Raw genomic sequence first — 24,723 nt, 5'->3', positions numbered from 1 at the left:
AGGCTCCGGTGGGAAGAACCCCGGAAGTAACGATAAACAACAATGCCTTGGATTACCAACCTGAAGCTGCTGCCGCGATTTACACTATTGGATGTTAATATCCATTATAGGATATGTATATAGTTCATTCCTGCTTCTTTTTTTACATTCTATATATAAAAAAAATATTTTATTTATAAATGAATTTCACTGTAGTCTAAAGTATGAATGAAATGTATGTACATTTTTAGAATTGACACAACATCATTAAACAACAATACGCCATCGCCTTCACGACTCTCCTGTGATTAAATGGACACTTCCGGTTTTCTTCCCACCGGAGCCTCGCTTTCGATTTCAAAATAACGGCTGCGTGAAATCAGCGTATAGCAGTTCGCCACGAGTCTTCAAACTAGTACACGAGCAGCCAGCAGGTAACATTAAGCTCATACGGAGAAGTAAGCTAATACTAATAACAATATCCTATCATGCATGCTAACTGTAAAAGTTGCGTCAGCATGCGAGTTATGCTTAACTATAGAAGTATAACTCGATGTCAGCCGCACTCTGAGTCTGACAATGTCATTCGTTTTTATCCAAAGCCATAGCAAGTGTTATTACTGGGGAAATACATATAGTGCAAGGAAAGTTTAAGTCCATGTCCAACTCTAAATTGTAAGGAATTTATAAAATTGATTTCATAACACTTTACAATAAGGTTCATTTGTTTATTATTCATATTAACTAACATGAACTAACCATGAGCAAAACATTTGTTAGGCTACTGTAGGCCTATTAATAATACAACTGTTAATAGTTTGTTCATGTTATGTCACAGTCAGTGCATTAACTAATTTTAACAAATACAACTTTTGATTTTAATAATGTTTTAGTAAATTCTGAAATTAATATTAACTAAGATTAATAAATTCTGTAGAAGTGCCGTTCATTATTAGTTCATGTTAACAAATTGAACTAATGAAACCTTATTGTAAAGTGTTACTGATTATAGTTAACACTTTCATACATGCATAACATTTATAACATCAACATAACTAAACATGAATTCCTTATAATTACCTGCTTGATTCTCACTGTTTTGTTTGGTAAAGTAAATTATATTCAGTAATATTATCATAATTTCCCTATTTTTGTTTGATGTGTTATGCATTCTGATTGTATCAACGTCTTTTCATTGGTAATGAAGAGAGGCTCTCTGACCTGCTCTCCATCGAGCGAGATATTACAATTAATTGTGAGGAAGTATTTAAAATATCAACAGACGGGTACTGCTTTAAATACAGGTGATTTATTTAATAAATAAATGTTTTTAAAAAATGGTGCCCTTTTTGGTCCTTGCGCCCCTGAGGAGTTCTGTGCACGCCACTCGCCACTCGCCACTGGTCACTGGTACACAGCTAAAGTCTCTGGTGGCACGCGAGGGAGTCAAACCAGTTCACATTACATTTTGTAAAACCTCAACACAGAAAAGTTATTTTAAATTGTAATAATATTTCACAATATTACAGTTTTTACTGTATTTTTTTGACCAAATAAAGGCAAACCTCAAACTCTTTCAGAAGCATTAAAAATGTTGACTGGTACTGTTTATAGCCTGTTATATCATGCCTGTATAGGGTTTCAGTTGTTATTTAAGTGTGAGTATGACTCCCTCTAGTGGTTAAAATGGAGCACTTTCCCTAAGATAGATTTTCTCCATGACTTTTTGATCATATCATTTTTTACAGTGATGACCTTGGCGTCATGCTTTATTTTAACCTAAAAGGAAAAAGCGATGCACACTTTAAAATCCACCAAAAAAACCAAAAAAACACCACTGGCATTTTATTGTCTACTAATTTCTGTTTTGGGATGCACTAATTCTTATCTTGAAAACTGTTTAGGATGGATAGTGTAACAATCTGGACAGCACTATTTATTTCTCTTGACACAGTGCTCGTAAAACTGCATAATTTGCTCGTATGATAATTGCTCCTCGACCCGCACACCCGACCTGTCTGTCCTCTACATGATCAGTTTAACATGCAAAACACGCAACAAAATAATCGTTGGCATCTTGGATGAGTGATAAAAATCTACAAATAGGTCATTGTGTTCATAAAGCATTGGCAGCAATGGAATTAACGTGGGCTTGTTAGTAACACACTTTCCCATTGCCAAATATCATATGAATAAGATCATACCTGTGCGGCTTTAAATCCCGCCCATAGGATCATGTGTTGATAGATCATATTGCCTGTGTGTTTTGATGTGACATAAATGAATGCAAATGAATGGGACAGATATTTAGCACCAGGAACTGTTCATCAGAAGAGGGAGGATCAGCTCAGGTGTTTAAACTCATGATCACCACAGTTCGTTTCTCTGAGGAACCAGCGGCTGGATGAGGAGCATCAGACCACATTGTAAGTATTCACCTCTTTTAAAAACAGATTGTTGTTAGCTCTTCTAGTATTTTGGCATTTCATTATTTTGTAATAGTCCAGTAAACATTTCCTTTAAACAATACATTTATTTAAGGGTTAGTTAACCCCAAAATGAAAATGTTGTCATTAATTACGACCTTAATGTCGTTCCAAACCAGTAAATCTTTAGCTCATCTTCGGAACACAAATGAAGATCTTTTTTTATGAAATCTGAGAGCTTGTTAAGTCCAAAATCTGAAGATAATCGATCATTTTATATGATGAAAAGCTTTAGTTTAGGCTTTTATTCACATTTAAACATTCATCAACTCACACATCAGTTGGGGTAAACGGAAGCTCAAGCATGTTCGCTTGACATGCGAGAACCAATGAGGTTCATTCTCGTGTTAAGCAGTACGTTTGAGGTTAGGCAAGAACCAGTGAGGATCATTCTTGTGTTACGCAGCACGTTTGAGGTTCGGCAAGAACCAGTGAGGTTCATTCTTGTGTTACGCAGCAAGTTTGAGCTTCAGCAAGCAACAATAAGGTTTAATTCTCGTGTTACAAAGCACGTTTGAGCTTCAGCAAGAACCAGTGAGGTTCATTCTCGTGTTAAGCAGCACGTTTGAGGTTCAGCAAGAACCAGTGAGGTTCATTCTCGTGTTAAGCAGCAAGTTTAAGCTTCAGCAAGCAACAATAAGGTTTAATTCTCGTGTTACAAAGCACGTTTGAGGTTCGGCAAGAACCAATGAGGTTCATTCTTGTGTTACACAGCACGTTTGAGGTTCAGCAAGAACCAGTGAGGTTCATTCTCGTGTTAAGCAGCACGTTTGAGGTTCGGCAAGAACCAGTGAGGTTCATTCTCGTGTTAAGCAGCAAGTTTAAGCTTCAGCAAGCAACAATAAGGTTTAATTCTCGTGTTCCACAGTACGTTTGAGGTTAGGCAAGAACCAGTGAGGATCATTCTTGTGTTACGCAGCACGTTTGAGGTTCGGCAAGAACCAGTGAGGTTCATTCTCGTGTTAAGCAGCAAGTTTAAGCTTCAGCAAGCAACAATAAGGTTTAATTCTCGTGTTACAAAGCACGTTTGAGGTTCGGCAAGAACCAATGAGGTTCATTCTTGTGTTACACAGCACGTTTGAGGTTCAGCAAGAACCAGTGAGGTTCATTCTCGTGTTAAGCAGCACGTTTGAGGTTCGGCAAGAACCAATGAGGTTCATTCTTGTGTTACACAGCACGTTTGAGGTTCGGCAAGAACCAGTGAGGTTCATTCTTGTGTTACACAGCAAGTTTGAGCTTCAGCAAGAACCAATGAGGTTCATTCTTGTGTTACACAGCACGTTTGAGGTTCGGCAAGAACCAGTGAGGTTCATTCTTGTGTTACGCAGCAAGTTTGAGCTTCAGCAAGCAACAATAAGGTTTAATTCTCGTGTTACAAAGCACGTTTGAGGTTCGGCAAGAACCAATGAGGTTCATTCTTGTGTTACACAGCACGTTTGAGGTTCAGCAAGAACCAGTGAGGTTCATTCTCGTGTTAAGCAGCACGTTTGAGGTTCGGCAAGAACCAGTGAGGTTCATTCTTGTGTTACACAGCACGTTTGAGGTTCGGCAAGAACCAGTGAGGTTCATTCTTGTGTTACACAGCAAGTTTGAGCTTCAGCAAGAACCAATGAGGTTCATTCTTGTGTTACACAGCACGTTTGAGGTTCGGCAAGAACCAGTGAGGTTCATTTTCGTGTTAAGCAGCGCGTTTGAGGTTCGGCAAGAACCAATGAGGTTCATTCTTGTGTTACACAGCACGTTTGAGGTTCGGCAAGAACCAGTGAGGTTCATTCTCGTGTTACCCAGCAAGTTTGAGCTTCAGCAAGCAACAATAAGGTTTAATTCTCGTGTTACACAGCACGTTTGAGCTTCAGCAAGAACCAGTGAGGTTCATTCTCGTGTTAAGCAGCACGTTTGAGGTTCGGCAAGAACCAGTGAGGTTGATTCTTGTGTTACACAGCACGTTTGAGGTTCGGCAAGAACCAATGAGGTTCATTCTTGTGTTACACAGCAAGTTTGAGCTTCAGCAAGAACCAATGAGGTTCATTCTCGTGTTACGCAGCAAGTTTGAGCTTCAGCAAGAACCAATGAGGTTCATTCTTGTGTTACACAGCACGTTTGAGGTTCAGCAAGAACCAGTGAGGTTCATTCTCGTGTTAAGCAGCACGTTTGAGGTTCGGCAAGAACCAGTGAGGTTGATTCTTGTGTTACACAGCACGTTTGAGGTTCGGCAAGAACCAATGAGGTTCATTCTTGTGTTACGCAGCAAGTTTGAGCTTCAGCAAGCAACAATAAGGTTTAATTCTCGTGTTACACAGCACGTTTGAGCTTCAGCAAGAACCAGTGAGGTTCATTCTCGTGTTAAGCAGCACGTTTGAGGTTCGGCAAGAACCAATGAGGTTCATTCTTGTGTTACGCAGCATGTTTGAGCTTCAGCAAGAACCAATGAGGTTCATTCTCATGTTACGCAGCACGTTTGGGTTAATTCTTGGGGTACGCAGCAAGTTTGAGCTTCTGCAAGAACCAATGAGGTTCATTCTCGTGTAATGCAGCACGTTTGAGCTTCAGCAAGAACCAATGAGGTTCATTCTCGTGTTACGCAGCAAGTTTGAGCTTCAGCAAGAACCAATGAGATTCATTCTCGTGTTACACAGGACACTTGAGGTTCGGCAAGAACCAATGAGGTTAATTCTCGTGTTACGCAACACGTGTGGGTTAATTCTTGGGGTACGCAGCAAGTTTGAGCTTCTGCAAGAACCAATAAGGTTCATTCTCGTGTTATGCAGCATGTTTGAGCTTCAGCAAGAACCAATGAGGTTCATTCTTGTGTTACGCAGCATGTTTGAGCTTCAGCAAGAACTAATGAGGTTCATTCTTGTGTTACGCAGCACATGTGGGTTAATTCTTGGGGTACGCAGCAAGCATCTGTTCATCATAGCGATCAAGTCTCAAGAAAATTTAAACCAAACCACTCAATTCATATATTCTATTGTTTAAAAATAGAATGAAGTCATCAAAACAGTCCTGAATCAGGGTTCAGAGTATTTTGATGACTTCATTCTTTTGTTAAACAATAGGGTTAACAATGTGGATCCTTCTCTTCTTTCATTGCATCTCGTTGGATAGATGCACATCTGTTTATCACATTGCTGAGGTATTCAATGCCAAGTAGAGGAAAAGAACAGTCTCTGAAATACTATCAATTTTTGGACATCTACTTCTATGATGTGCGCTCTTTAACAATGTTTTGTATGTTTTCCTTCTGCAAGAACAACTATGGCGAGCCATCTTTACTACGGCTGGAGTAACAGCTCAAGTGACTGCACCGACGTGGACAATCTCATGAAGCGCTACTACCTGCCCGCCACGTATGGTGCGATCTTCATCGTGGGCGTTGTGGGTAACATCACCGCTCTGCTGGTCTACGCGCTCAAAGTTCGTCCCTGGAAGAGCAGCACCATCATCATGGTGAACCTCGTCATGACTGACCTTCTCTTTATGGTCAGCTTGCCCTTCTTGATCTACTACTACGTCCTCAATGACACCTGGACGCTGGGGGTTGTCATGTGCCGCTTTGCGCGATTCATGTACCACTTCAACCTCTACGGCAGCATCCTGTTCCTCACCTGTCTGGCCATCTTCCGGTACGTGGCGATCGTGCATCCGTTGCACATGCACAGCATCAAGCAGAAGCGATGGGGTGTGTTGGCTTGCGGTTTGGTTTGGGTCGTGACGGTGGGCGAGTTAAGTCCGATTTTTAACATGTTTGACACAGTTCCAACGGACAATAAGACATACTGCTTGGACTTTGCGAGCAACGACACAAAAATCATCTGGCCATATAGTTGGGCATTGACCGTACTGGGATATTTGGTTCCTCTGGTCGTGGTCTGTCTTTGCTATTGGCGCATCATTGTAGAGCTAAAGAAGGGTCCTCATATGGGAAGCAAGAAACGGATTAAAGCAAGGCGACTCATCGTGTTGATATTGACGTGCTTTATTGTTTGCTTTCTTCCCTTTCACGTGCTACGAGCTCTGAGAATCTACACGAAACTCACTCCGGAAACCGACTGCATGCTGGACCGTGGCGTTCACGCCGCCTACATCATTTCGAGGCCGATCGCTGTAATCAACATCATTTTCAACCTGCCGCTCTACACGTTGTCGGAGGACTTTAAGCAGGCCTTCATGAATCTGTTCAAATGTGACCAGCTCATGTCGAAGACCAAGGGGATCATTAAAGTGGCTGTGATCAACAAACCCACGACCAATACCACATATGAGCAAAGCAGCTGAAACTCAAGCCACTGTTTCAGTCTTACGAGCCAGAGTCAATGCCACTGTTACCAATTTATGAAGGGATACTCCACCTAAAAATAAATGTTCTTTCATCATTTACTCACTCTCATGTCATTCCAAACCTGTATGACTTTTTTACGTTTATGGAATATAAATAAGATTCTGAAACGCTTCCAATACTCATTTTCCACATAATAGATACACAATACCAGTTGCGCTTTCTCTCTCTCTCATCTCTCCGACAGCGAGTTACAGACAAACCCGCCTGCTCTCACTCACTCATTTCATTTTCTCCGGATGAATATTGTTGGTGTTACAGGGCTTGAATTTCGGCATGGGATTGTGCATATTGTGCATAATTGTACTTGTTCCTGCAGATTTTGTGCTCAAACCCAAAGTGCGCGCGCATAAAGCTGCCTCTCAGTACTAAATTGAGTTATTTTTCACTTCTTATTGTGCTTAAATACACTCAAAATAATGTCAAAATGTCGGTCTTGGCGAGTATTCATGTAAACACAGTTATAGTGAACGTAAAGAGTTGAGAAAGAAAGCGCATGTGTAACAGTACAATGGATCCGTGTGTCAGGTCTTAAAGTGACAGCAGCCTAATATACCTGCTGCTGAATTATGAGATCGATGTCAAAATTGTGGCCAGTGAAAATGCTGAGTGGCTAGTAACTTTGGAAAACCACTAACCACAGTGGCTGGTGAGCAAAAAAGTTAATGTCAAGCCTTCATTGTATAGTATTGAAAATGTAGCTCAACCAGAGTCTGGTGCTAACAATGCCAAGGTCATGGGTTTGATTCCCAGCAAATGCATCATGAAACGACATAACATCTCACAAATGCATGAACATAAATGTGGATGTAACCAGCAAGGCCATTTCATGACAAACCACCCATGTCGCCCTCAGCATGTCAATAGCCTATGGTCGCCACAATGGTAAAAAAATGGCCCTGATGTAAACAAACGATGATGCCAATCTGTAAAAATGGTATTGCAATGTTCCTGTGCACTGATGGTATCTATGTTTGTGGCAGCTGTATGTCTGTATTTATTCATTGTGTGCTTGCTTTCCTTCATAAACCTTTACTTTATGATGATGGCGTAGTGTAATTTGTTTGCCATACAAGATTAACAGCAGTAAGAGTACTTAAAAAGACATTTGCATTGTTTACTTTTTGGTCTTTGTTTTACATAATGGAAACTGGCTCATTCATACGGTCTGAATGGAGTAACCGGTCAAACAAATTCATCAGAAAAAAGTTCTTGTATAACAGTGCTCTATGGAATTCCTGAGGTTTTGATGCAGTTTTACAGTAAAGGAAGAGGAAATGTGAAGCCTCCATCAAAACCCAATTGAGATGCAAATCAGGAAATTTTCGAGAGATTTTTTGTTACAATTCACACATTATACAGAAGATTTCTAAATCAAATGTTTAACACGCGTTATTGTTTTTAAACTGTTTGTGGTTTTTTTGTTTTGTTAGTAGAAGGGATTAATTATGAAATCAAATTAGATGAAGTTCCTCATCGACTTTACCTTGTATTAATTATCTCATGAATCATCTCAGATTTCATCATTTGTTCACACACGAGGAAACACCTCTCATTGACTGGATGAAAAGGAAGAAGCAGCTTCTGCATATTTATTGTAAATAAACACTTGTTTAGTCTCCAAGGTGATTCAGTCTAAGGAAACGGGTTTTTCCGAGCTTCCTGGTGAACTGTATGAGAAGTCCACATCAGTGAAATGAAATCACATGGTGTTTCTCTAGATCTGCAGTGCAAACTGAGTTTGATGGTTTGTGGACTCATGACTTTAGTTTATATGTATGGTGACATTCCTCTGTCCACAATCTGCGTCTCAATGTAGACAAGTTATATATAGTAACCAGTGACAGCTAAATATACAATTATGCAACAGCAAAAAAAAGTTCACAAAACACTGACTTCTGTGATGCTGCATATAGCGTGAGTCATTGACATCACAAAACAACTGTTTCTCAATCCACCTTTGAATGCGGTGAGAATAGAGACGTCTTTCTTTCTTTCTTTCAAGTTTGAGTTGTTTTAGCTGAAAGCAACTGAAATGTCTTAAACATATCTTACAATATGTCAGTGCCATTGTTTTGTCTCCAGATGCACACCAGTAATGTTTTTTATTCTAAGGCACGTTTATAAAAGCTACTTAAATGCCCTGATTGAACGAAGGCCTAATCCTGGTTTAATCTAAGCCCTGTCTGTGAAACCAGGCCATTGTGATATACTACATTTCATGTGAGCATAAACTTGGTCTCAGATGTTCCTCCTAAAATTCACTAAGAAGCAGGGCCGTATTAAGACAGTGTGGTGCCCCTGGGCACTATACCTCAAAAGGCCCCCCCACCCCCCATCAATTATCAATTAATTGACAGCGTCAATTCATGTTTGCCCAAAAATAGTAATAATAAAAAAAGTATTTTACTTGTGTAAAAATACTTTCTCTCTCTTTTTCAAATTTATGACATTTGTCTTTTAACAGGAAAGGAAAGTGGCATAATTTTGACAATATTTGGTGCTGTTTTATTTAGAGATGCACCGATTACAATTTTCTAGGCCGATTCCGATTTCCAATTTTTCATTGAGTTTGACCTGCCTATACCGATTTTAGCCAATTCCGATTTTTTTTTTTCTAACCACTTTACAGCACACACAAATATTTATGTTCGATCTTTTCTTTAACCCTTTTTCACGCGTAAGTTTAAAATATTCACAAACTTGCTTACCATGTCATCAACTAGCCTATCTGATATTCCGATTCTCAAATACGTGTAAGTGAGTGTGTTTGGTCGTTTAAAAACATATAAATAATCTTGATCTAACATGAGATGGGCGCCGCAATGTCCTGTCAGTCGGATTTACAGCACGTGAATTCATCAGTTTCTCCCGAAATAAATGCAAGAAAGTGGCCGGTGAACTGAGAAGAATAGAGTAAACTTTATAGTTACTTTTACTATGTTTGTCTGATATGAATAACACATGTCGGCAAATTATATTTTAATAGATTGTTATTGCTGCTTCCACAGATATCAGTGTGTCTTTTACAAACTCCAAATGTATTGTTTTACTCGTGCTTATGTGTATATACATATCTGAAACCTAAAATAAACATTATGAGGTTGAAAACACTGCTTAGTCGTGATATATGACAGCGCTGAACGCGTCCGACTCTGGCTCAGCGCCAGCCAACGCGCGAAAGCACAGTTTGAATCTGGCAGTGATTCGATGTCACTGAACATTCTAAATGTGGCATCGTACTCAGGGGCACAGACATAAAAATCCCATATATGAGACCATACCGCTCAAAAGGTTAATCATGCAGCGCCCGAGTGCATTATTTGACGGCGGTACCATCTGAGATGCTAGTACCGTCTCCACAGTTAGCTCCGGCTTCGCTGCTAGTGATCTTCTCACAAAAAAAAAACTTTCGATCCCTGGAACATTTTGAATTGTAGCTAAACGTCTAGCGACTAGCGTCCTTGTCTTTCTTTAACTTTCTTTTTGCAAAACCACTCAATTGACGTCTGTCCATTTTGGATTTAGATTCATTTTCTGTAGTCGTTAAAAAAATGACACATTTGCGCGTACTTGTTGTGGACCAACTCAACTCTGACAGATTGGGGAGGGAGGGGGGGAGTGATAGTGGTCATGTAATCTTTATTTATTTATATTATTATTTATATTATTATTGTTATTGTTAAATTAGTGTTCATAATCGAGTTATGTATGGTCTTTCAAGAATTTCAAGTTAATAATATAACAATTTACGAAAAATATTTTTAAAGCTTGTGTCATGTGGTGCCCCCCTAGTGGTTGTGAATGGTTGGTGCCCCTGGGCACTGGCCCAAGTGCCCTTATGGATAATCCGGCTCTGCTAAGAAGTATAAATAAAAATGGCATAATTAATTTATAGTTGGCATGTAAGAATATAGAACTTTGTGGGTAAGAATTTGATGTGAAATTTTTTCATTCATATTCTGAGGTCTCCATTTGCCCTCCATTTTATGTCATTGCTAGGAGAAAAAAAACTGAGATAATAAAGAAATCTCAGTCGTGTCATGAACAGTGATAATGAATATATTGGGACATGATCAATATATGCCGATAATCATGAAAGCATTGAGAGTGTTGGTATGCACCAAACTGTCATGTTAATTAAAAGAAATCTGTAAAGGTTTACTACTATACGGAAACAACATCGCTAAAGTGGCTTCATAACAGTCACACAGTATGGTACCATTTCATTTTTACATTTCACTGGTATTTATTGTTTTATTTCCTGCTTTCACACAAGCATGTTATGTCACTGGTACACAGCTGAAGTCTCTGGTGGCACGCGAGGGAGTGAAACCAGTTCCCACACTTAGAAAGGTTGTTCATAAATCTGACATATTAAAACAATTGTTATTCTAAAAATATACAAAAGGTATTTATCGACTCAGCTGTCAGGAATGCTGTTCTTTAGAACTTTCTAATCATCAAAGAATCTTGTAAAACAAAATGTATCATGGTTTCCACAAAAATACGAAGCAGCAAAACTGTTTCTTGAGCAGCAAATCAGCATATTAGATCAGTAATGATGCTGAAAATTCAGCTTTGAATCACAGGAATAAATTACATTTGACTATATTCACAAAGAAAACAGCTGTTTTAAATTGTAATAATATTTCACTGATTTTACAATATTTTTTTTGTCAAATAAACGCAGCCTTGGTGAGCAGAAGAGACATAAAAGAGATCACAACAACAAAACAAAAATCTTACAAACTTTTAAATGTGTGTGTACTTTAGGTGCTTTAACTGGTCACCATTTTTAGCATTTACTAGTTAAAACGGTTGTGTGGTGTGACAAAAAAGTAAAAGAGCAACTTTTCAGCCTCAATAAATATGAGCTTGCCAAAACTTTAATAATTATAAATAATAACTATAAGAACCGAACATTTTTAAAATGTCAACTACCCATATATACAGTGGGGAGAACAAGTATTTGATACACTGCCGATTTCGCAGGTTTTCCCACTTACAAAGCATGTAGAAGTCTGTAATTTTTATCATAGGTACTCTTCAACTGTGAGTGACGGAATCTAAAACAAAAATCCAGAAAATCTCATTGTATGATTTTTAAGTAATTAATTTGCATTTTATTGCATGACATAAGTGTTTGATACATCAGAAAAGCAGAACTTAATATTTGGTACAGAAACCATTGTTTGCAATTACAGAGATCATACGTTTCCTGTAGTTCTTGACCAGGTTTGCACACACTGCAGCAGGGATTTTGGCCCACTCCTCCATACAGACCTTCTCCAGATCCTTTAGGTTTCGGGGCTGTCGCTGGGCAATACGGACTTTCAGCTCCCTCCAAAGATTTTCTATTGGGTTCAGGTCTGGAGACTGGCTAGGCCACTCCAGGACCTTGAGATGCTTCTTACGGAGCCACTCCTTAGTTGCCCTGGCTGTGTGTTTCGGGTCGTTGTCATGCTGGAAGACCCATCCATCCTCAATACGGTGCAGTCGTCCTGTCCCCTTTGCAGAAAAGCATCCCCAAAGAATGATGTTTCCACCTCCATGCTTCACGGTTGGGATGGTGTTCTTGGGGTTGTACTCATCCTTCTTCTTCCTCCAAACACGGCGAGTGGAGTTTAGACCAAAAAGATCTATTTTTGTCTCATGAGACCACATGACCTTCTCCCATTCCTCCTCTGGATCATCCAGATGGTCATGGGCAAACTTCAGACGGGCCTGGACATGCGCTGGCTTGAGCAGGGGGACCTTGCGTGCGCTGCAGGATTTAAATCCATGACGGCGTAGTGTGTTACTAATGGTTTTCTTTGAGACTGTGGTCCCAGCTCTCTTCAGGTCATTGACCAGGTCCTGCCATGTAGTTCTGGGCTGATCCCTCACCTTCCTCATGATCATTGATGCCCCACGAGGTGAGATCTTGCATGGTGCCCCAGACCGAGGGAGATTGACCGTCATCTTGAACTTCTTCCATTTTCTAATAATTGCGCAAACAGTTGTTGCCTTCTCATCAAGCTGCTTGCCTATTGTCCTGTAGCCCATCCCAGCCTTGTGCAGGTCTACAATTTTATCCCTGATGTCCTTACACAGCTCTCTGGTCTTGGCCATTGTGGAGAGGTTGGAGTCTGTTTGATTGAGTGTGTGGACAGGTGTCTTTTATACAGGTAACGAGTTCAAACAGGTGCAGTTAATACAGGTAATGAGTGGAGAACAGGAGTGCTTCTTAAAGAAAAACTAACAGGTCTGTGAGAGCCGGAATTCTTACTGGTTGGTAGGTGTATCAAAAACTTGTTCTCCCCACTGTATATCTCTTAACTTCTTAACTTCTTTAGAGCTTTATGATGATTATACATTAATACGTGTTTTTAATAACTGAATAACTCAATCATAAACTGGAGTTGAAACAAGATTGCAAGTGAGATACAATTAAGGCATTACTTTATCAAAATCGTTGAAAACCTCAAGAGCTTAGGGTGTCGCACTGCTTTCAAGTGATACTAAACAATACAAATTTGTACAATGCAAAATATAAATTCTGCACACAGTGATTTTGAAATCATATGGGAAACTCCAGTGAAATAGCTATGCAGAACAGGCTTAACAGGTTTATTGTCTATTTTTACACAGGTTTACACTGTCACCTTTGGCTTTTGTTTGCTTAGTTGGGGACACTTAATATTCAACAATACTGTTGATCTGCCTGCTATTAACACCATTATATGAGAACTGAACTGAGCTGGATGATGTTTTCTCCAGAGCTGCTATATATATAAATTAACTAAATAAAGAACTTTTTTACAACAGAAATGAACCGTCACTGAACTTACTTAAGCTGGACTATGACACTATTTTCTTCTAGATCTGCTATATAGCAGAAACAAACTTGGTTGCAATATTTTCCAGTTAAACAATCTGTAATGTAAAAAGCGCTTTATAAATAAAGATGACTTAATTATGTAGGCCTACTTCACAATCTTTACTTTCATACCAAAAATGGCACATGTAAAGTTCTCCAGTTAAAGTTCACAGTGGGTTGGAGTTCATTGAATCAACTTCGATTGGAGAACTTTATTTCCCAACTTTGATTGGAGAAGTTTGAGGCTTGGTGAAGGTTCAGTTTTGACATGCATCATTTGTCAATCCAATTCCCCTTCTGTCTCCCTTCACTGTCCTGTTGATTAATATGTCATTAATGGGTTTATCTCCCACCAGTGAAAACATCGAGCCTCCCAGACAGGGGTGTGTTTCCTGAAAGCATCGTAAGCCAACTATGGTCGCAAGTCATTATCAGCAAACGAGTTCAACGAGTTGATGTTTCCTGAAACCATCATTCCAACGAACATTCACAAGCAGCATCGCAAAGTTGTGCGATTGAACGACAGACCTCGACCTGTGGTTAGAAACAGAGTTTCGAGTTTGCATGACATGTGGACTTAATAAATCCTTATCTTGAGCAAAATAAGCAAGCTGACATTCAGTACAATCTATATCTTTCATTTTGAATACATACAAATGTAAATTACGTCTTTTAGTTTGTCAAGAGATTTAAAGCACCGTTGTGTGCTTTTTTTTGTGTGAATGTGCTCTAGTGCGTAAGAATGAGTGATTTAATCTGGAAATAAAGAAAAATAACTGAGAAAATGAGAATCAGTCCTCAGATGCCATGTCTGTAATTTTTAGCAAAAATCTGGCATTAATTCAATCTCAAATGGATTAACTAAAATAAGTTATTATCCATCACCTGCGTGTCATCAAAGTGGTTCAATGACAAATTTGCGACAATACGGTTTCTTCAGACCCTGATCAAACTCACCTATCTGCAATTTTCTAGTATCTCTGAAGCCCCTGATTAGCTTGTTCAGGTGTGTTTGATAAGGGTTGGCACTAAACTCTGCAGGGAAGTGGCTCTCTAGGGCCAGATTTGAGGAACCCTGCCATAGTGAAGCTGATATTACGCAGTATCTGCTCTGCATCAGACACACAGCTCAAAAAGATCGAGGCAATTCAGACTCAAGCTCTAAGGATCAGCCATGAGGCATTTACAACATCTCCAGACCATCTATTCAAGTAGAGATGGGAGAAATGCCACTAGAAGTTTGTAGGAGAAAGATAAGAATGAGATACTGGATCAATGTACATGATGAAAGACGTCCAGTTAAAAAGGTACTGGAAAACTGTTAATATAGTATGAATAGTTTTGGCTGGGTATAGCAAATAAGGAGGCACAGGACACGGGTATAACCAAGATAGAAGTAGCTCCTTCTGTTATAATTCCATCTATACCCCCATGGTTATAGAAATAGACCTATTCATACACAAAGAGATACATAAGAATTGGCATTAAAAGTAGTCGTAAAAAAATTCTAACCTCCCCAACTCAAAATTTTCTAGTGACTGGTCACATCTAAATTTTTCAATTGGCACAAGTGAAATTCTGTAAATTATCAAATTAAATTTACAGAATTTCACGTGGGCCAATTGAACATTTTAGATTGGGGAGGTTAGAACTTTTTTTTTTTTACAGTGTAATCAAGCATACAACAACATGACTTAAATATTCAAAAGATCCAAAATCAAGTAGAGCACTTGCAGCAGTGTCTATTCCTCGGTACATTATTAAAATATCAAAAAGAGCAACAGATCATGTATTTGTTTTTACAACAGAATTGATAGCAGAATTGATTCTGACTCAAAATCAGCTCTGCAAAGTTTAGAAAAGTGGAACATCCTCAGCAAGACAAGATATTTTAAATGAAACTACAGAAGTAAGGGGAATGAGGAAGCTGACAAACTGGCAAAGGAGTGGTTGAAAGATCCTGAGATCAACATCAGAGTACCGATGAGTAAAGCGGAAATTAAGGGTCTGATTGGAACTGAAGTGAAAAAGAGGTGGCAGAGGATATGGGACAATGAAATAAGAGGAAGACATCTGATAGTATTCAAAGAAATGTGGGGGTGGAAAGAACAACTGTTAATAACAGGAAAACAGATGTGATAATGACAAGATCATACGTATTTGGGCATACAACACTAAATCAAAAAGTTTATATAAAATAGGTAAACATTAAACTGGTAATTGTGATAAATGTGGATATCCAGAAACAGCAAATCTAGAATGTACAGCATACAATAGAGAAGGACTTAAATTAGTGCAGTCACTAAAGGATAGGGGTGTAAGCAATTTTTCACTTAAGGGAATATTAGGAGAAGGAACAAATTATAAAATACATGAGGAATTATAATTTTTTTAAATGATACAGGACTGTGTATCTGTGCACTGTATAGTGTGTTTTCAACCAAGTAGTGCTTCATACTCCAATCCAGTAGGTGGCGGACAATGCACCTATTAGTTGGTTTGCCAACCACCATTTAAACAACAGAAGAAGGTCTGGGTAATTAACGCTGCGTCCCAATTCGCCTTCTTATACTACGCCCTATAAGTATGTACTATTTTTGTGAAGAAAAAGTACATACTTTTGAGTGTGTAGCAAAAGAGTAGGCAAGCTTTGGGACAAACTGCTTTGTCATCTTAACGGACAGATCTGTCGTGTGCGTCCTGTCACCGTAAACTGCTCTGTCAATCAAATTGTCACAGTTAAAATCCTCCGTTCAATCTAATTTAATTTCCTACCGTTTCGGAGAGAAATGTGGTTGCACGTTCATCTGCCAGTCGTGGGTCTTTCATGCGGAGACTCTCCTCGAGGGTTTGCAATTTGAATATAATGATGCATTTAAAAGTTAATGGCTAAACGTATCTTTACAAAAAGTTCACAATGCTGCTGCAGATACAATATAATGTAGACAACATTGAATAAATACATTTTCGTCAGGTTAGATACTGATAATTAATCACTCAAACCCCTTTATCTAAACCTCTCGCTCGATCGTGCGTCCTCCATGTCTGTAGTTTTTTAACACTTTTCACTCGTGTTTAGTTCTAACCAAATCCTCGTCCAACGCGCGACGGGTTGTGGGCAACATCTGCATTTCGGATTCTGAATACCGAGTATCTTTGGAACACTAATTTCAACATACTACGATTTGGGATGTACTAATTCTATTTTCGAATACTATTTAGGACGAATAACTGTTTTGTTTGGACGCCATATTAGGGGGAATCGCGCTGCCTTTTTGCTATAGTGTGTTAAAGGGACCGTTCACCCAAAAATGAAAATTCTGTCATAATTTACTCACCCTCATGTTGTTCCAAACCTGTATGAGTTTCTTTCTTCTGTTGAACGTAAAAGAATGTTGGTAACCAGACACTTGATGGACCCCGTTGACTTCCATAGTATTTTCTTTTTTCCCCTATGGAAGTCGTGAACTGTCTGTTTATCAACATTCTTTAAAATACCCTTTCAGTGAGCGTTTAATATACTCAATTTCTTAGGCCAAAAAGCAACACAGCTAAAAGTATTTCTAATATGCTGGACCTTTTATTGACAGTAGCCTAGGTTTACCTGCCGAGACATGCCTGAGACAGCTGTGATGTCAGTGACGTTAAAAAAGCATGAGAACTGTCTGTTTCTCACTCAAATCTACTGTGTAACTTCAGCAGACATGGAATATATTGCAAGGAGCTTTTCTCACTGCCTAAAAGTCCACACCTCCATTAATAGTCAACAAATAAACATTACATTCTTGTTCATCTGCTATTCTCTAAAATGAAACATCACCAGAGCTCATCTCATCAAGAAGACGCCTCAAAGTTTGTACTTCCCCACACAATCACGTTTGAAGTCCGTCAACAAAAGCCCTTTGTTCAAATCTAGACAGCATTATATATATATATATATATAAAAAAACATTTGACCTCATGGTGCCAACAATAAAAAACATGGAATGCATTGTCATGAAGGTTAATTAAAATAGTTTCTTGCACGCAAGTTCACAATACTCGCACTAGATTCTCATTTGTACATCCTTCTTACTTCTGGGAAATTAGAGTTGCTTGTAAACACACACACACACACACACACACACACACACACACACACACACACACACACACACACACACACACACACACACACACACACACACACACACACACACACACACACACACACACACACACACACACACACTGACCTTTATACATCTGAACCACAATTAACATGTTCGGCCAAAGAACTAACCAAACTAAAGTCTGCTTTCACATTTCTTTCTATGTGCAAGAGAACAATGTGGCATTTGATACCAAACTCTGTTGGCATGAACATGTCATGTCAGGTCACTTACGGGAAGTAATTAAACCAAAGAATTAGAGCAGACGAGAAATCAGAGGTAAAATCTGCTGGGAAATGTTAAGAATCGCCAAGATTCTGCGGCGTCTCTATTCATGCAGGTGTGAAAACATGCAGTTTCCAGTGGTTTTCGTCCTTCAGTGCAATTGGCCACAAATCTACGTAGGTGAGGTTCCAAAGAAAGAAAACCACGAAGGCCTCAATACAGAAATACACAACATCGCACTGCTAAAAACTAGAGAGCTTTGTAGAACACCAGCCAAGCAAATATAAAAGTGACAGAGAGACGCTGAAATGATTTTATTTCAGTCACTTGGCTAACATGGGCTGAGCAAGGGTAAATGTTTAAGGTTGGAGAGTTAAATATTTGAATGTTGAGTTATTTGGACAAGAGTTTTTAATCAGGCCACATGATTTCGGTGACCCGTCACCCGACTTTCTGAGCAGAGACGTGAAAATGCACTATCCAAACTGAAATGGTTGTACTGTAATTTATGAATGCATTGGTATACAGACCTAAGGTTGGTGTCTTTTTAAAGAAGACTATTGCTTAAGATTATTGCTAAAGTAAAAGCACTTCAAAAAATGAAAGTGTAAAAAAGTTATAGAAGTTTAAGTTTACTGTAAAACAACAAGTTTACTGTTAATTTCACAAACATGTAAGTTCCTATGAGATTTTGTTTAGGCGTAACACCAAAAATAGCCACCATATTCCATTTAATTTATTCAATGCGTTAACAAATTAATGAATTTCTGTCACAATATCACTTCTATCACAAAACAGTCACCAAATGTGGAGTCTCAGACCTTTCCGACGATATGTGTTTTGTCAAGATTAGAAAGTTTTGATTGTAAAATTGTTTAATAATATGAAACATGACACCGCCCACTAGGGGGAGGAGCCTGTTAAAGGGATTTAAAGTACTGTTTCCATTCTAATGCAATGTCCAATTTCCAAACGGATGAGTTTTGAGTTTTTAAGCTTTCAAATGATATATAATTTATGATGATTACTAAAACATATGATGGGAAGAAAAGGGCAATAAAAAACGCCAAGTGGGAGGATGACAGTTAAGGGGTTAAAGAATGACAAACAAGCGTTGACAAACAAACACACACACACACAAAAAAAAAAAATCCTATGGGTTTTTAATGGGGTCAGCGGTGGGTAGAGATGTTTCAGTGGTGAGATCGACTAACAGTTCACACACTGCTTTCACCTGAGTAATCTGAGTTACAAAGACAAAATAAGACAAGAATAAAATAAGAAAATAAGCAAAACTTGAAGGAATTCTTTGGGTTAGTCAATCAAGAGCATTTGGGAGCATGTTGTTTACCATAAAAAAATCAAATAAAACTTTTTGTGGAAAGATAAAGCAAAAAAAGGTACATTCTTTATTCTGTTCACATGTATTTTTCTGAGCTTTAAAGCTGTTTAAGAAATCATTTCTACAGTACTTGTGTTAACAAGCACGAGTTGAGGCTAAACTATGGGAACAGCGAGTATTTGAACATTTATTGATTGGCCCCATTCACTTTCATTGTACTGTAGCCTACTGTTTAACACCCCAATGTAACCAAGATTTTAAAAAATTTTTAAGGAGGGAGTTAACTGAGAGAAAACAGTGGAAAATGTATTTCGTAGTAATCAACTTTACGCCACAAATGCTGTCGACTGAGCTAAACTTGTACCGAACCGTGGAAATTCCTTGAAGTTAAGATAATACCATATGGTTAATGATTCAAGCAGATTTGGTATGATCAGCACTAAATGTGTAGGTGACATGTTGTTTTGTTTGTTTAAAAAAAAATTAAAAAAAGGTTCAATGGTAACATTACATTTTACATAATTTAACTTAAGAAGTTTCGGTTACACTTTATTTTAAAGTCCCCTTGAGGTAAAAATCAAGGTTTTAATGTTATGTATATGTCTATGTGGTGTATTTAATATGCTTTAAGACAAAGCATGTGTAAATTCATAAGTTGACACCATTGCTGAGTATTTTCTCCTTAAAACTGCAGTGAACCAAAGACAGTCTCAAACACACGCTTTGAAATCGCTGGTGTTTCTGACGTCACAAACTACCTTGTAACCAATCAGATCAACGTGTGATCGTCAACCAGTGGATCTCTAAGCTGAGTGAGTGAGTGGAGCATATTCATTTGCATATTCATAGAACTGTGTATACTAAATGAGGCAAGGGTGTCGAGTGACATTCAAGATATTTTTAGGCATAAATAAAAAAAAAATTCAAGGACAAAACCTTTAAATATGTCATTTTGGTGATCAAAGATGAGTTTTAAGAGATACAATTATTGACTACATGGAGACTTTAAAGTGTCAATGTTACAGTGTAATTATGCATTTAAGTACTGAGTAATATTAATTTACTACACGTACTTACTATAGGGTAATGATTAGGGTTTGGTTTAGGGTTAGTTGCATCATGTAACTACATGTAACGTGTAACAAGGACACTGTAAAATAAATGTGACATCCAATGACATAAATTTGATCGCTCTGTCAGTCAGTGTACTAATCAAACATAATGTGAATGTCTGACATGTTTAGAGATCAAATATGAGTCTTCAAACAAACATTGTAACCAGTGCACTGGTAACCAGCACTTAAGAGTATCAGTAACATTAGGCATCATCACATTACATTTTGAGTTGTACATTAGATAGAATCATGAGCATTACAAAGAGAAGTATACAAACAAGAAAACTCCAAGTGTACACACTAACACGAGGCCGAGATTGAGGACAATTTTGGTTTTTGGAGGTTCTTTGAGCATCTCAGTTACACTCCTGATTTCATCTCCCAAAGGTGAATCCGCTTCCTCTGAGCTTTTACTAAAACCACAGAACCAATCCAAACACTTCACACATCTTCCTGCATGTTTGTGGGTGTGTTGAGACTCCAAGTGGCCATTTGGAAGTATTTCAGGGCCTGTTTGAACAACCTGAGATGATGGTTTCATTTCCACTTCATCCGACGTCTTCTCTTTTTTAGTTTCTTCTGAAAGGTGATGAAGTTTCCCGTCATCTCCCTTCTCTTTTATGTGTGCATCTGCATGTGCGTTCCTGTTGCGTAGTCCCCACAAAGTAGTCGTAGCAATTTGTTCCTTGCTTGGTGGATCTGTGCAAAGACTGACGACTACCGTCACAAGCCCTGAAACCCAAAACAACACAGTCGCCACATACATGAAATGAATATCCTTGATGAAGGACGGACGGTTATCAATTGTGTCGCAGTCCGGCTCTCTATAGACAAAGGCAAGAATTAGTCTTGTGGCTCCAAGTAAGAAGCCCACAATGCCACCCCAGAATGCACCGGTTTCATTGCAACGTTTCCAGAGGATGCCGAGCAGGAAAAGTGCAGCAATGGGTGGCGTAAGATAATCAGACACCTCCTGAATGTAGAGGAACATCTGACCACCTTGCAACTCAATGACCAATGGGACCCAAGCTATGCTAACGGCCACTATGAAGATCACAAACAAGCGTCCCACCATCATGAGCTCTTTAGAGGAAGCTTGACGACGTACCATCTTATAGATATCAAGGGTAAAGATAGTACTGGCGCTGTTAAAGATCGAGTCTAGGTCGCTCATGAGAGCGGCGAGCATCACAGCCATCATCAAGCCTCGTAATCCTACGGGCATGACGTTCATGACGAGACGAGGATATGCGGTGTTTGTGCAACCAGCTTTGCTGTTGCAGACTTGCATGCAGTGCTCTGGACTAATGCAAGCAAGCTCATCAGCAAAAAGCACACGCGAGATCATCCCTGGAATCACTATGATAAACATCGGGAGGACTTTTAGGACGCCGGCCATCAAAGTCGACCCTTTAGCATGGGCAATATTACGGGCTGCGAGGACTCTCTGAACTATGACCTGATCGGCGCACCAGTACCAGATCGAGGCTGGAGTCTGGCCTAGAAGAAAAGCAGGCCACGGCAAGTCTTTGTCCATCGGGCCTCTTAAGATCTTGAACGAATCTGGTTTGGGATGCACATGGCAGGAATTTGAGTAGGTGAAGTTACTTTTTAGCTCGATGGCAGTGATGTTGGGAATGGCGTTCATGTACCTGGTGTGCAAACCCTCGAGACCTCCAACCTTAGCTAAACTGATCCCCATCAGGCACAAAGCACCCGATATCATGAGGAAAGCCTGCAGGGTGTCCGTGTAGATGACCGCCGCTAGTCCGCCAGTGACCGTGAGAAGAGCGGTCATGGTGATGAGCAGGATTACGGACACGTAGAGGTTCCAGCCTAGAGATTCCTGGATGAAAAGCGCTCCGGAGTAAAGATCCACGGAGAGCTTGGTGAAAATGTAGAGGAGGAGTGTTAGGCATGCGAAGAAAACCTTCAGCCGCTTCCCACCGAATCTTTTGGAGAGGTATTCCGGCATGGTGTACACACCTGAGTGGATGTAAACGGGTATGAAGACCCATCCCAGGAGCTGGAGGAGTAAAATCGCATTAAACTCCCAAGCAGCGACGGCGAAACCACTCGCAGCTCCTGAGCCGGCGAGGCCGATGAAGTGCTCGCTGCCGATGTTACTGACGAACAGCGATGCACCGATCATCATCCAGTTCATGGAACGGCCGGCGAGGAAGTATCCGCTTACGGTTCCCCGATTTGCCCTCCACATCGCAAAAAAGCCAAAGCACAGGACAAGAACGAAGTACAAGGCAACGACAGCGATATCTGCTGCTTCCATTGTTGAAGCCATTTTTTATTTGTTGATGGATCAAGACATACGATTCGGTGGGCCACATGTAGCAAATAATTCTAAAAGAGAGAGAAAAAATTGACATTTAGCAAACATGCTACAGATCAGGAAATAAAAGTACAACTTTTTAGAATTTTTGTCGATTGTCTACAGATAGCGTTACAATTTATGAAATACTGTTCTTTTCATTTGTACTTGCATTTTTCCCTTTACATTTTTTATTTATTTAGTTAGTTATTTAGTTACTTTATTGTCCCCAATGGGGCAATTTGTTGTGCAGAAGATGGTATAGTACAAAACACACACAATCACACACACAGTACAAAGATTGCCTAACCTTGCAGGCATAGTTAAAAACAATGAAAAACACTAAACAATCAATAAGTTGTAAGTCAATAAGTTATCTATGGTTCTTTATAGAATTAAAAAGTAGAATGGCTGCAGGTACAAAAGAGTGTTTATATCTGTTGGTTCTGAATTTTGGGAGTTTAAAGCGTGATCCAGATGGCAACATCTGAAATTCAGCCGGTAAGGGATGAGAACTGTCTGACAGGATATTTGTGAGCTATCATTAACTGCAGCTAAAAATATTCTTGATATTCTTAAAGTCTCCCTGTGGTGAAAATCAAGTTTTTAATATTGTTAATGCGTCTATGGGGTGTTTTTAATGTGCTTTAAGACAAACCATGTGCAAACTCATTTGCATATTCATAGGCTACTAAATGAGGCAAGGGTGTCGAGTTCAAGTCAAATAAAATTCAAGCTATTTTAAGGCATTAACTTTTTTTTTCATGGGAAAAAAAACTTTAAATATGTAATTTTGGTGACCAAAGATGAGTTTTAAGGGATACAATTATTGACTACAGGGGGACTTTAATACAAAACAAAGTTATTTGTTTTTCGGGAAGAAAAAAAGTAAAAAAATACAACAATAATTCACCCTAAAAAAGTTACATTTCTGTATTTTTAATTCCATGCTCTTCAACACATAATATGTTCTGAAGAAATGTAAATATGCAAAACATCTGCTTTTGGAGAAATTTGAATTTTCAGTTTAAGTGAAATAACCTCAAACTTCATGCTTGTTAGTGGTTTGTGGATGATGTTGATGTTAATGTGATGAACTACACAGGACAAGGAGAACTGACTTCATACATCCACTAAAAATTAGGGCAAAATTAGATTTAGGACATTGAGCAAAAATTAAACAAATATCTAGTTCAGCCATGAAACTCTAGAGGGCGTGAACACTTGTATGTCACACATGTAAGTTAAAATCGTAATGTTTTAAAATAATGTTAAAAATCATAAATAAAAAATAAAAAATTATAATAAGAATATCATCCATGAAAAGTTAATATCCATGTTAATTGTCATCTACCATCAAACCAGATGTTTATTTAAAAGTTAACCATCGTTACTCAAATGCACAATTTAACGTTTAACCCGTTAAACTTAAGCAGCAACACCCTGCACAATAATAATAATAAACACATGGAAAACTAGCTGAAATTAGCGTCACAGTTCATGAACAGTCTTAACAGAGATCAATGTGATTTCTAAACGTTAAAAACTCAGACATACTTACCAGAGATGCTGTCAGTGAACTTGAACCGGTGTGTGAGGAGGAAAGAGTTTATCTCCTCCATCCATTTACTCCCCCCGCGCGGGCCCGCGCCCACCCATGACGTCATCGAACCTGCGCATCCGTTCAGCCCGAGCCCACGAGATTAGAGCCCACCCGCGGGAAGTGATGTGTGATGTGGTACATTGAAGTCATCAGAGACTCGTAGCCTGACATAGTTCTCCAAGCTAGGTACATTAGGGTGCTACTATTGATGTGAATTTAACATGATATATATATTGTTTAAACAATATATATGATATATATATAGGCTACTTTTTTTTTTTATCCACTTCAAATG

At 39.0% G+C, this 24,723-nt stretch overlaps 2 protein-coding genes across 2 annotated transcripts; one reads left to right on the top strand and one right to left on the bottom strand.

Annotated features, from left to right (window-relative positions):
- The first annotated feature begins 2,270 nt into the window (after positions 1–2,270).
- Positions 2,271–7,909, top strand: LOC309494407 (2-oxoglutarate receptor 1-like). Its single transcript, XM_082163740.1, has 2 exons — positions 2,271–2,405; positions 5,717–7,909. Exon 2 carries the CDS (start codon positions 5,724–5,726, stop codon positions 6,741–6,743), a length of 1,020 nt encoding a protein of 339 aa, XP_082019866.1. The 5' UTR covers positions 2,271–2,405; positions 5,717–5,723; the 3' UTR covers positions 6,744–7,909.
- Positions 7,910–20,549: 12,640 nt separating this feature from the next.
- Positions 20,550–24,467, bottom strand: slc5a3a (solute carrier family 5 member 3a). Its single transcript, XM_082163807.1, has 2 exons — positions 24,387–24,467; positions 20,550–22,857 (listed from the first exon to the last, which is right to left on the bottom strand). Exon 2 carries the CDS (start codon positions 22,796–22,798, stop codon positions 20,756–20,758), a length of 2,043 nt encoding a protein of 680 aa, XP_082019933.1. The 5' UTR covers positions 22,799–22,857; positions 24,387–24,467; the 3' UTR covers positions 20,550–20,755.
- Positions 24,468–24,723: the final 256 nt, after the last annotated feature.

The sequence above is a fragment of the Leuciscus leuciscus genome, assembly GCF_965113295.1.
Source record: "Leuciscus leuciscus genome assembly, chromosome: 3".
In the NCBI taxonomy this organism is placed as follows: Eukaryota; Metazoa; Chordata; class Actinopteri; order Cypriniformes; family Leuciscidae; genus Leuciscus; species Leuciscus leuciscus.
The sequence above is the reverse complement of the archived record's forward strand: the minus strand, read 5'-3'. Positions and strand labels throughout refer to the sequence as shown.

Coding starts and splice junctions, on each gene's coding strand:
- LOC309494407 (XM_082163740.1), top strand. CDS start 5,724: ATGGCGAGCCATCTTTACTACGGCTGGAGTAACAGCTCAAGTGACTGC.
- slc5a3a (XM_082163807.1), bottom strand. CDS start 22,798: ATGGCTTCAACAATGGAAGCAGCAGATATCGCTGTCGTTGCCTTGTAC.